At 45.9% G+C, this 12,651-nt stretch overlaps 1 protein-coding gene across 2 annotated transcripts; it reads right to left on the bottom strand.

Moving 5' to 3' along the window:
* Window positions 1-680: 680 nt before the first annotated feature.
* On the bottom strand, window positions 681-6,927 carry CUNH18orf21 (chromosome unknown C18orf21 homolog). 2 transcript variants are annotated; one of them, XM_031365141.1, is made up of 5 exons: window positions 6,729-6,927; window positions 6,612-6,634; window positions 4,610-4,809; window positions 2,176-2,375; window positions 681-1,169 (listed from the first exon to the last, which is right to left on the bottom strand). In XM_031365141.1, exons 1-5 carry the CDS (start codon window positions 6,803-6,805, stop codon window positions 1,016-1,018), a joined length of 654 nt encoding a protein of 217 aa, XP_031221001.1. In that variant the 5' UTR covers window positions 6,806-6,927; the 3' UTR covers window positions 681-1,015. The 2 variants fall into 2 exon arrangements, with proteins under 2 accessions (XP_031221001.1, XP_031221002.1); XM_031365142.1 differs by lacking the exon at window positions 2,176-2,375 and having other exon boundaries at window positions 6,729-6,870.
* Between the last annotated feature and the right edge of the window lie 5,724 nt (window positions 6,928-12,651).

Genomic DNA, 12,651 nt, shown 5'->3' with positions numbered 1-12,651 from the left:
CTAAGATATCCTATCATTATCCCAAAGATCCAACAAAACTAATGCTTGGATTTTTTTACTCCAGTTCTTTAAGACTAGAAAACAGTGCACTGAAGAACTCCCCAGTGAGTCACTTTACCTCAATTCCCACCATGCTTCTCACAAATAAACGTAGCTCTTCTGGCAGTACTATAAGCTCAGTGCAGTTGGAACAGAACTAATGTGTTTATCATCTCTGGGAGAAAGGTGTGATGGACTGCTCACAATTTCAAGACAGTGCCAAGCAATCTCTAATGACTAGTAAGGAGGCATATGGTGCCTAAAACACACTGCATAATCCCTTTTTACTCTTTAGAATTCATGATCTAAATCAGGAGAGGCTCAGTGGTAACAGGGTGGACTTTGCAGACACGTGAACAAGCCTGGCCTGGCTCCCTGCTTCTGTGCTTACACTTGTTAGCTTAACTCTTGGTACAGCACTTGCTCAGCATGCAGGCCTTGAGCTTAACCTCTAGAGGGGGCAGGCAGCTTTCAAAATGTGAAAAATGTTCATATTGTTATACACGTGACTGTAGACTACATTTGATTTTTCTATATTAGAAATAGTTATTGACACATGGAAAACATTGTTTCTTTCTGAAAGAAATGATAATAAACTTCAAAAACTAAAATAAATACTACCATTCAGTACCCATTATACCTTTATCATAAAAACTGTCATAGTTTTTAAAGCCCTTTATTACAATTATCCATCTGCTGTGGGGAGGGCACTCATGTGGAGCGCTGCAGACTGGGGTTCTTTCTGCTCTGTTGGTCCTGGAGATAAGAAGTACAGGTTGTAGGCATGGCGGCAGCAGTACCTTTACCTTTGGTCATTTACTTTTTGATCTTCCCATTCACCAGGGAGGCCCAAGTGGCTCGGTTTAATGAGGCATTTCCCATGGCACTGCTTGCTTTTGACTCAGTTTCCATGTGCTCAGACATCAAAGTGAGGATAGGGGCTGTTAGCTAACTTCAGGTTCAGAGTTCATTCTCCTCACAGAGAAGACAAGAAGTGCCTGAAGTCCAGCTTTGGGTTCTTGTCAGATGCGCTCTGACTGAGCAGTGCTTTTAGTTGAGAAAAGTGTTTCTTTCTTTTGCTCCCATTCCTTGAGGAGCAAATGGGTGTTGACTGTCCAGATGTAGGTGTTCTGAAAGGAGAGAAAAAGTACTGTCTGGGGATCTGAACACAGAAAGGACTACCAACCCTTTTAAAGCAATTAAGTTGCTTTAAATATACCAAAATTTTCTTTCATCCACATTTATACAAAATGTGAAATTTCTGTTGAATTTATACCAAATATTGACTAAAATATACAGTAATATAAAGAAAACTGGTCTTGACATTTTAACTCAGTATCATAAACTTCAAGCTCAATATAAAGTTTCAATCATTAAGCAGAAATAATTCAGTCCTGGCTAGATTTCGTTATTTACGTTCAAGATATTGATCACATTCAGTTTCTTTTGTAACAAAATACTCTAAATTCTTCATATAGCAGCTATGGAATTTCACTTAAACTCATGACTATCATAATGAAGTACTGAGGATTCCTAAAATGAAAACTTGGGAGTCTCTGGCAAATCTCTATTCATCTAGATTTCCACAAGAATTTGAGTACTACCCTTTGGAAACAAAGTGTGAGGGCTTCAGACAACACAGGGTAAACTGAGGCAACACAAGACAGGCAAGTGCGGGAAAGCCATGGTCTTGTATTTACCCAATGCAACAGAGTTGGGGTTAAAGACTGCTGACAGCTTGAGCCAGGTCTTCATCGGGGAAGCACTGTCCTTGTCCTGACAAGAGGTTACTGAGGACCACCCAGGACAGCAGCAGTAGGAAAGAGAAACTGGCAACAAACTAGAGTGTAGAAGCTGCCAGTCCCTCTGCCAATTTAGGTAAGGATGGATAAAAGGACATTTTGTTCAGAGTTAAGAAACAGGAGGAAGGGAAGACTCGGCTGTGGATATATGTCAGGTGCTGGGAGAGACTGCATAGGAGCCATAGTGCACTGATGTAAAAGTTGAGGATTAGAACTATCAGGACAAGCAAAGGGTATGGGAGAAAAATGTGCCACAGCCTGTAATACATGGAGTACTCAGGAGCGCACATGAAACAGATACTTCATGTTTCACACAGCTAGCAAATTAAAGTACCTGATGGTCAAGGAGGGGCTCTTGCCTCTGGAACCATGCGTACTCTGACCAGGGTCTGTAGAGCCTGAGGCCGTTCTCTTTGGCGTCTTCGGGCTGGCTTTGTTGGCAGCAGTGGGAGCGTTGCTCTTCAATGCCCACAGGAAGCTTCTACTCTTTCCATGGTGTCTCACTGTTCTGTTGCATGTTCTACAGGTAACCATCTACCACAAAAAAGAAGTTGGTCCCATGAGTTCTCTGGTAATGTAACCCAATAAGCCATGTTTTCCTCAATTCCTATGTGAGTATGACAAAGACAAGTTAGCACAGAGAGAGACTATCCTCTGGGAGCTTGCAATCTACCAGGAGGAATCAGACAACAAATTCAAAACAATAAAATTGCCAAAGAAGGTGCTGGGTAGGCATTTATATTTAAATATTTTAAAAAGACGACAGGGTTGGGTAGGGGAGAGACCATGAGGCCCTAATCCTATAGAAAGCACTATAGGTAACGAAGGAATGTGAAAGTAAGAGGAATAGTTTCCCCAGGGGAGAACACACCAATTGGCTATACAACACTAAACATCTAGCCTTGAAAACATACAGATGGAGCAGGGTATAGTTAGGAATATATGTGTACATGCATATGTACATAGAAGCATGCAGCAAAGAAAAAAGAGGCCACGAATTTGAAAGAGGAATGAGGGGGGTATGGAAGGTTCAGAGGGAGGAAAGGGAAGGAAAAAATGGTATAATCATATTGCAATCTCAAACATAACTAGTGTAAGAACTAGTGATAAGAGGGTATTCACTAACATTTGGATGTTCTTTGTAACACCAAGAGAGATTGACTATTTTCTAGCTGGTGAACTTTAGTTCTTTTCTCAATAAAACATGGCCACTCACTGACATTTTAAGTAGCACCTTTGAATCCATAGTGACTCTGTAAATGCTAGTCTGACTAATAAAATCCTTCTGTTTCTATCAATATTTATTTTCATTTTATGTGTATGGATGTTTGCTTGCATGAAAATATGTACACCGTGTACATGACTTGAAGAGGCCAAAAGGTTCAGACAGTGTGCTGGTTATGGGAACGGCTGCTGGGGACCAAACAAGCAACAAGTGCTGTAAGTTGTTGAGCCATCTCTCCAGCCCCAGTGGGATGCATTGTTAAGACATGGTCCACATTGTATCTAAATAGCCTTTTCTACATAGCCTGTGTCTCAGCAGCATGTAAGCTAGTACGTGAGACATACTCAGATTTCCAAGAGACAGAAATTCCAATAAAGATCTGGGAATGGCCCAGTTAGTATAACTGGGAAAGATTAGGAAGTTGGACTGGGGGCAGGCCTTGACGGTTCAAAAGGAGCTGACTCCCAGTGTGTCTCTCTGCCTTAAGGTTGTGGATAAGGACATGAGCCCTCAACTGTTCCTCCACTTGGCCAGCATGGACTCTACCCCTGTGAGCAGTTAGGCTAATTAAACACTTTCTTTTATACGATGCTCTCTAGTCAGGGTGTTCTATCACAACAGAAAGTAACTAGAGCAGTATGCATAGGTGAGGGCCTGCACCTTACAATTTTTGGAAAAAGGCTATATGCAGATTAAGATAAGTCAGTTATACACCCCCCTGATGAGCCTTTCTTTCAGGTGATCTGTAACTAAACTTCAGCAAAGTAAACCATCAGCACTGTAAATCCTCCTGTAGGAACATTTTCCACTGTTATGTTATGCTCCTGTGGTAGCCTAGGCTACACAGTGGGTTTAAGGCCAGTCTGGGCTACACAGCAAGATCTTATCTCAATGCCTGCATACACCCGAGTAAGCTGGTAATGTTCACAGAGCACGCAAGATGTAAGATACATTTCATGTTGCTCTCCATCTAGTGAGCCTTTGGGAATTTTTGTTTTATTCCATTTTATACACTTAGCACTTTGCTGGGTGGGCACATGCTGACCCTGGGACTTCATACACAGGTTAGTGAGGAGGAAAGGATCTGTTACTGAAGAAATGGTTAAGTGGTGACTGAGCCTGTGAGTTACACTGCTAAATACAAGGAATTCTCAAAACTGAAAAGACTGCACTCGACAGTGAGGTGAGAGCAAGTAAGAGCATCAATCCTTGGTTGTGGGGAATTACCAAAAATTAAAACAACTAGCCAGTGTGATAATGCACACATTTAATCCCAGCACGGCAGAGGCAGGCTGACACTGAGTTTGAAATCAGTCTGGTCTACAAAGCAAGTTCTAAGACAGCCAGGGCTTTCAGAAACCCTGTCTTAAAATAAAATAAATTCTGTTATTTTTATCTTACTAAGGTGAGAACACCACAGAAACATTATGTGTGCACTCTTGACAGTCCAAATGTACAACTATACCTCTGTTCTGGTCAGGCTGATTCTTTCTCTAAGGGAAAGAAGACAAAGTGACAGCTTGTTTGTATGTACTAGCCTTACCAGCACACTTGCGGAGTCTTTATACTTTCTCAACAGTTTTGCTTCCTTAAAACTGAGTATATCGTTTCTTGCTTCTCGGTTGAGAAGTTTCTGTATCTTCGGTGTCAGTCTGGCTTTGGGTTTGAGGCGCACTCTAGAGTTATCCAGAACCAACAATTGGAAGCAGTGTGGACATGTTTCCTGAAAAGTGCTGTTATCCTCTGCAAACAAACAAAAATAAATAAATAAAAGTCACAGTTTGCAAGTCAGAATATTTCGTTACCTCAAGCAATTGGTATCACAAGTGGGGAAAATGAAGAACATACTAATGACCTCAGCAGATACAGTCTCTTGAAGCGAACTTCAGATATGAAAATTTATAAAAGCAAACTGGCAATAATGCACTTTACACAATTCCCTAATCCCCCATCTGCTCCTTCAGCAACAGGAGGGCAGGTCACTGGCCTTTATTTCTTTGCTCATTTGTTGCTTAGTTATCAACACATTTACACAAAGCAAACTGCACAGGATTTCTCTTTCCCTCCTTCCTTCCTTTACCATCAGTACAACCAGTACTTTGTGTACTGTGAACAAAGGACAACCAGATGACATACAACATAACATGTTGATGTTGGGCCAAGGGATGGGACTAAGGAAGGGGGACCAGAAGCTGTAATTTAAAGAAGGATGTCCAGGGAAGTTTCATCAAATGAGGACTGCATCGAGAAAAGACAGCAGGCAGTAAGTAGCATTCCAGGCTTGTTAAGGCATCTGCAAACGCCCAGGAACACACCAGCAAGCAGGTCTGCCGTGGCTAGAGTTGATGTCACAGAGGCTACGTGGCATTCCAGCCTAGAAAGAAACTGCAGAATGCCCTCCAGCAGCTAGCAGTAATCCCAGAGGGTTGTAAGCAGAGGATGTAAAATGAGGGTCAGTTTGGGAGGTATTTTAAAGCCACTGTGATCTGCTAGTACAAGGTGGACCAAGGAGGAGAGGTCTTGTTAGGGTGTCAAGAAAGAGCTCTAAGGTAAAAAGATCAGTTTACTAAGGTGAGAACTAGCTGTTTTAAAGAGGAGGGGTGAGGACAAGAAAGTCTCAGTGTATATTGTGTCCAGCCCCAAGACTGATTGAAAAAAAAAATGCCATCTAAGAACTGAGTTCTGGGACACCACAATGTTTGGATCTTGGAAGATTAGGAAAACCAACAGATTACGCTGAGGTACAAGAATAAGACATTCAGGAACTACCAAAAGCCTGACCAATGTGGAGCTGCTGAGTTGGTTCAGGGGGGTCAAGGCACTTCTACCAAGCTAGACAACCTGAATTCTATCCCCAGGAACTCATCCAATAGAGGCTAGAAACCACTCCCCAAAAAGTTGTTCTCTGAACTCTAGACATTCTCTCCAGACCAGCTCTTGGGCACACAAACACAAAAATATGTGTGGGCTAGAGATGGCTCAGCAGTTATTGCTGGCTGCTCTTCCAGAGGACCCAGGTTGAATTTCTAGCACCCTGTTTGTCTGTACCTTCAGTTCTAGGGGATTCCATTACCCTCTTCGGTCACCAGGCTCCCAAGGGATGCAGACATGAGGGCAAAATTTATACACTTAGTAGAACAAAATTTAAAAATAAAAGCAGATCGAGGGGAGAAGGAGATGGCTTAGGGGTTAGGAATATTGGTTGCTCTTTGCAGAGACACAGGATTAATTCCGGGCACTCACACGGCCCCCCGATTTAAGTGCGGTTCCAGGGGATTCGATGCCCTCTTTCGGTTTTCACGGCATTAGGCACGCACCTGGGACCCAGACAAACACTGACAAAGCACCAAGACACATTTAAGGATAAAAAAGACTGACCGATGTGTCTAATGCTAAGAACTAAGACACTAAAGATTTTGGAGTTTTCATGCAACTGAGAAGCCTAGGACATTTTTTTTTTTAAGTGAGGCAAGTATATATCACCCTTCTCTTTTGGACCACTGGGGTGACAAGGGCCGAAGCCACCGCAGCCGGCGTTCTCCTACCGTGTGTCGAACTGTAGGCCCACCTGTAAAAGAAAAAACGGCTGTGAGGCCGGGACACTGTCGCCACCCTCCCGCACGCCCGCTCGCCCGCCCGCCCATCCTCCGCCAGGCTCTTACAGGAGGTAGCGGGCCTGGCCCGGGCAGCTTCCCACCAGGCCCCGGGCAGCCGCTTCAATATAATACTTCTGCCGCATTGCTTAAGAGCTCAGTCGTCCAAACGCAGCGCAAGAACTCCACGCCGGGAAGTCGTCTTTCTCAGTGTAACCATCCTAGGCCTCTGCGCATAAACTTCCTCCGGAAACACGCATTCCCGACACAGGAGTTCCGCTCTCCTCCGTGTCGGGTCTGGAGTTCGAGGTCATCTGGTTTATGACTTGGGTCTTGTCGTCTTACCCCGTTCTCTGTCCCCGCCCCCACTACAACACGCAGAGCGAAGTTCTTGTACCCGGAATAGTGACAGGCTCCGGAGCCCAGGACTACACCGGCCTCACTGACTTCCTCTTCTAACCATCAGGTTAAGATTTGTCTGGGTAGCTTAACAAGGTTAATCAATTAACTACCACCAGGTGTTTTACTTTCTAGTTTGTTTGTTTGTTTTTTTAAAAAAAGATTTATTAAGTGTATGAGTGCTTTGTCTGCATATGTGTGTGTGTGTGTGTGTGTGTGTGTGTGTGTGTGTGTGCCACATTTGGGTGCAGTGCCTGGGAAAGGCACTGATCCCTTGGAACCTGGAATTACAACTAGTTGTGAGCTGCCATGTGGGTGTTGGGAACCAAAGTAGGGTTCTCGGCAAGAACACTCAACGGGTGTTTGTTTCTTTGTTTTGTTCTTGTTTTTCGAGACAGGGTTTCTTTGTGTAGCAAGTTCAGGCTGTCCTTGAATTTGCTTTGTAGACCAAGCGGGACCTGAGCTCAGAGAGATCCATCTGCCTCCGGAATGTTGGGATTAAAGGCACTTATCATCGGGGCTGGAGAGATGGCTCAGTGGTTAAGGAGCACTGACTGCTCTTCTAGAGGTCCTGAGTTTAAATCCCAGCAACCACATGGTGGCTCACAACCATCTGTAATGAGATCGAATGCCCTCTTCTGGTGTGTCTGAAGACAGCTACAATGTATTTCATAAATAAATAAATAAATAAATAAATAAATAAATAAATCTTTTTTTGGCTTTTTTTTCTTTTCTTTTTTTGGTTTGTTTTTTCGAGACAGGGTTTCTCTGTGTAGTCCTGGCTGTCCAGGAACTCACTCTGTAGACTAGGCTGGCCTCGAACTCAGAAATCCGCCTGCCTCTGCCTCCCAAGTGCTGGGATTAAAGGCGTGCGCCACCACCGCCCAGCTTAAATAAATCTTTTTTTAAAAAAGGCGTTTATCATCACTACCAGGTTCAATCAATGCTCTTAAATACTAAGCCACCAAAAGTCATTAATAACTCTTCATCTTCAGTGTGATTTATTACACACACACACACACACACACATTTTTTTAACGAATACATTTTACTAATTTAATTTAATTTTTGAGACAGTTTCTTTATATAGCTGTGGCTGTCCTGGAACTTTCTATATAGATGAGGCTGGCAACTCACAGAGATCTGCCTGCCTCAGACTCTGGAATACTGGGATTAAAGGCACTCACCATGCTAGTCACACACACACACATTCTTTAGCTGATATTAAGCATGATTATTTTTGTTAAGTAGAGCATCTGGTATTTTTTCAAGATGAACAGCAAGTTATGTTAAGGTCTTTTACCATAGACCCTGGCCTTTTCTCATTGACATAAAATAGGAAACAATTTGTAATGAGCCTTACTACCAGATGTCTTTTTCTTTTCCTTCCTTCCTCCCTCCCTTCTTCCTTCCCTCTTTCCCTTCCTTCCTGTTTCTCTTCCTTCCTCAGGGCAGGGTTTCTCTGTGTATCTGTGTAGCCCGGCTGTTCTGTAACTACAAACAGGCTGGCCTCCAACTCAGGGATTCTCCTGTCTCTACCTCCCAAATGCTGGGATTAAAGGTGTGCCCTACCACATTGCAGCCTAGGTGCTTTTCTTAACACGATCATTTGTATTGCTAACTCATTAATCCTCATGATGAGCCCAGAGGATAAATGCAGTGTCACTTCATCTTAACGAAGTGGGTTTTCTTTCTTTTTTTGAGGTTGAGACACACCATGTAGCCCAGGATAGCCTCAAACTATGTAATCCAGGCAGTTCTTGATCTTACCCTGAGATTATTTAAGTGGGAGTGACCACATTGCATCTGTTTCCCAGACTCTTTGATCTGTTTCGCCAACCCACAGAGCAAGAAAGAAGGGAAATACACACTTCCTTTGCCTTCCACCAGACAGTCCTTCACCCGCCCCTTGTCTCTCCTCTGAGCATCATACTCTTGTATTCAAAAGCCTGCTCAGCAGCTTTGCTAGACTTGTTTAAAGGAAGTGCGCTGGTCCAAACCCTACATTGGAGGGAAGATCCTAAGCTGACCGCCGGCGGAGAGGCAAACCCGTCCTCTTCACTTGCGGTGCAGTTCCCGACAGTCACCAGCAGAGGGAAAAGTAGTTTTATTTCGTGTGGATCAGCGCAAATTCTCTCACTAAAGAGAAGCAACGGAGAGCACCCGGGAGACCCTGGTACAAGGGCGGGTAAATTGGCCTAGAAGAGTCACTCGGACCGCCCAGGCCCCGCCAGGTCAGTGCACAGACTCTCGGCAGTTCCGCTTCAACGAAATCAGAGGGATAACTTGGTTGGGTCGCCCTGCTGACCGGCCAGTCCCGGACTTCTTTGCTGCCGAGCAAAGCCTTCTCTCATTCGGGCGGACTCGGGAGGCGAGTCTAGGTGCAATCCAGGGAGCTCAAGCCCGGGTCCTAGTGCAATTTGGGGGGCCCGAATCCGGGTCTGAATGCAAACCAGGTAAGCATCCTCTGGGGTCCAAGCGCGATCCAGGGGAGAATACTGGTTCGAACGCGATCCAGGCAAGCTCGCGCCTGCTTCCCCGCGCATCCCCGGTGCCCTGTCCATCCGCCCCAAGTAGGGGCCAGGGCCGGGCGGAGGACTGGGGCTGTCAGTCCGAGTGCAGAAGGATCCCGGCTGCGGGCACGGATCCTGGAAAGAGCCTTCTGCCAAGGGGCTGAGGTATGAACAGTAAAAATAGTCACTCTCGTAAGTCGGGCAGTGGGGGGACTGGGGAGCGGCTATTGTATTAGAACGGACGCGAAGAATTACGTCGGCTGGACTATGGCGAGCGGTGACGGAGCCTGGGTCGGTGAGCTACGGAAAGTGAGAAACGGACCTGCTCCAGGGATGTTTCCAGGCACGGTGGATGGGAGCAGAAGCTGACTTAGATTGCACACAGGAAGCAAAGAACGGAAACACGCAGCAGGGTGGGAGGTTAGACCAGGGAACAGCCTGGAAGCAGCCGGCTGGATGCGCACCTCCGCCAGCGCCGGGCAGGGGAGCGGGAGTCCGGGCAGTCCCTGATCCACCAGTTCCCGCCGAAGCTTTAAGCATCCGCCGGGGTAGTAGAAACCAGGGCGCGCAGGCAACAGGTTTGCTCCGGGCGGGACCGAAGGGGAAGACGCGGAGCTCTGTGAGATTTGGAGGCCCGCCGCCAAGGGCTGTGCTTTTCTGTGCCCCCGAGGAATTTCTTAAAAATCATTAGTGTTAAAAAATTAGACGTCAGGCTCCCAAGGTCTTGCCAAAGCAGCGCAATGAGTGATTTGTTTACACGAAGTCTCAGTAATGGCATGTGCAGCCGCAGTACCTCCTTAATTATATTTAAATATATTCAGAAAGGGCCCATTTGTTTTTAGATAGCTAAGTGCTCCTTGAAAATCGATAGGGGCAAGAAAAAACATTTCAGTAACTTGAAATATATGCAACAGTTTTGCCAAACTTTACACGAAAACGAGTAAAATAATAGCAGAGCCCACTTCGGCTTCTTCAAAAGAAATCTATTGTGCTGGGCAGCCGTCCTTCTCTTGTGCTTGAGGGGACAGGGGCTTCTTGTGGTAGACTCACTCCTGTGTGCTCTGCAACACCCAGCTTGCTTCTCTTGTTTGACTTGGCAGTTGCGGGGTTCTTCCCCCCTTCCCCCTTGCTGCTGTGTGAATATTTGCCTGCTGTGTGAATTTGGAAGGAGAAGTCAAGTTACTCAGATGGTGGCGGTAGAGGTCAGTGCTGAGAGTGGGCCGTTGACAGTGAGGAAGCCTTGGGAGGTGGGAGCGTGGGTTTGATTACCAGGCTTGAACTTTTCGTGCTGTTTCCCCCTAAAAGATGCCATACTGTGAGCCCTTACAGAGGCTCCCTTGGGATTGAAAGGTCGTAAGGGAGTCTCTCCTCAAGCAATATATATATGAAAGTATAGAAGCGCGCCTTGTCCTATAACCCCAGGATTCCTCAAACTTAAACTTAGAACGTGTAATGAACACTCACAATTAATCAGGATTAGAGCTAATATATGTTATAAATATCACTCATATGGACCAGGCGAGCCTTGAATTTGCTATATAGCTGAGGATGGCTTTGTACTTGTGTTTGTGTGTGTGTGTGTGTGATGCCTGTGTGGATATGTGTGCAGGTGCCTCTGCCTGTGAATGTAGAGACCAGAGGTTGATGTCAGAATGTCTTCTTCAATCTCTTCTTCACCTTATTTTATTTTAAAGGCATTTATTTTATGTGTAGGAGTGAGTGTTTTGCCTACATGTTGGTCTGTGCACTACATGCATACCTGGTGCCCAAGGAGTCTAAAAGAGGACATCGGGTCCCCTGGACCTGGAGTTACAGGTGGCTGTGAGCTGCTATGTACTGCTGGAGGGTCGAACCTGGAACTCCTGGGAGAATAGCCAGAGCTCTTAACCACTAAGCCATCTCTGGACCCTTTTGCTTCCCTCCCTCTCTCCCTCCCTCTTTCCCTCCTTCCCTCCCCCTCTACCTCTTTCTTTCTTTCTTTCTTTCTTTCTTTCTTTCTTTCTTTCTTTCTTTCTCTCATTTTTCAAGGCAGGGTTTCTGTATGTAGCCCTGGTTGTCCTGGATCTCACTCTGTGGACCAAGCTGGGCTCAAACTGACAGAGATTCGCCTGCCTCTGCCTCTCAAGTGCCAGAATTAAAGGCGTGTATCACCACTGCTCACTTTATTTTTTAAGTTTATCACTGAACTATTTCATCTTGGCCAGCAGGCCAGTGAGTCCTAGATCCATGGCTCTGCCCCCATGCCACACACTCAGCATACCACAGCATACCACAGCACCTAGTTTTATTGACTCTTTGTGAGTTATACATCATGCACCCCAATCTCACTCATCTCCCCATCCCCTGGTATCCATCCTTAACCCTTATGACCTTCCCCCACCCTAACACACACACACACACACACACACACACACACACCAAACAAAGCATAGAAAACATCTATCTCATCCTGAGAGCTGCAGTGTGTCCCACAGCATGCCCCTTTGTCCACACATCTTCTCATGCAATGAGTCATTCGAGGTCTTTGGCTTCTGTGATACCATCAATATTGACTCCTCAGTGGGACTCCTTCCGGTTATTCTGTCGTTGCCCTGTGTCATGGAGACCTTGCACCTTTGGGTCAGTAGGATCGGCCTGAACCTTTTACTTGACCCAACAGTTCACAGATGATTGAGATTTTGGGGTGGGCCAATTCAAAGCCTTGGATCTAGGCCTTGGTGGTGCCTGAGCTGGTCAGTCTCCTGCCTCTTCTTTATCCACATCTCCAGGGTGAGTTCACCAGCACTGCTCTGGCTAGCCCCCTCCCCCCCCCCACCCCCGTGCCATCAGCAAGGCCTTGCCGGGCCTTTCAAAGCATTCTGTTTGTCAAAGGGGGACATAGTAGGCATCCAGAGCCATGCCCACTGTGCTGCCCAGTTGCATCTTGGGGCTCACTCTCCCACGTCGTACAGCCGGCAAAGGGCTGGGCCAGCTCTCCTGCTCTGGCACCCTTGGGACTGGCTGGTTTGTCCCTTCAGCACCACAGCCAGCTCCACTGTGTTGTCCAGGTGGCAGCACCCAGGTTTTTTTTTTTGTTTTTT

This window comes from Mastomys coucha, unplaced genomic scaffold (assembly GCF_008632895.1).
Source record: "Mastomys coucha isolate ucsf_1 unplaced genomic scaffold, UCSF_Mcou_1 pScaffold13, whole genome shotgun sequence".
NCBI lineage: Eukaryota > Metazoa > Chordata > Mammalia > Rodentia > Muridae > Mastomys > Mastomys coucha.
The sequence above is the reverse complement of the archived record's forward strand: the minus strand, read 5'-3'. Positions and strand labels throughout refer to the sequence as shown.

What these genes read in the sequence shown, in the direction of transcription:
- CUNH18orf21 (XM_031365141.1), bottom strand. Translation starts at nt 6,805, where the DNA reads ATGCGGCAGAAGTATTATATTGAAGCGGCTGCCCGGGGCCTGGTGGGA. An exon ending in GGCCAGGCCCGCTACCTCCT is followed by an intron (nt 6,635 to 6,728) that starts GTAAGAGCCTGG and finishes TTTCTTTTACAG; the next exon opens with GTGGGCCTACAGTTCGACAC. An exon ending in AAGACTCCGCAAGTGTGCTG is followed by an intron (nt 2,376 to 4,609) that starts GTAAGGCTAGTA and finishes TTTTTGTGGTAG; the next exon opens with ATGGTTACCTGTAGAACATG.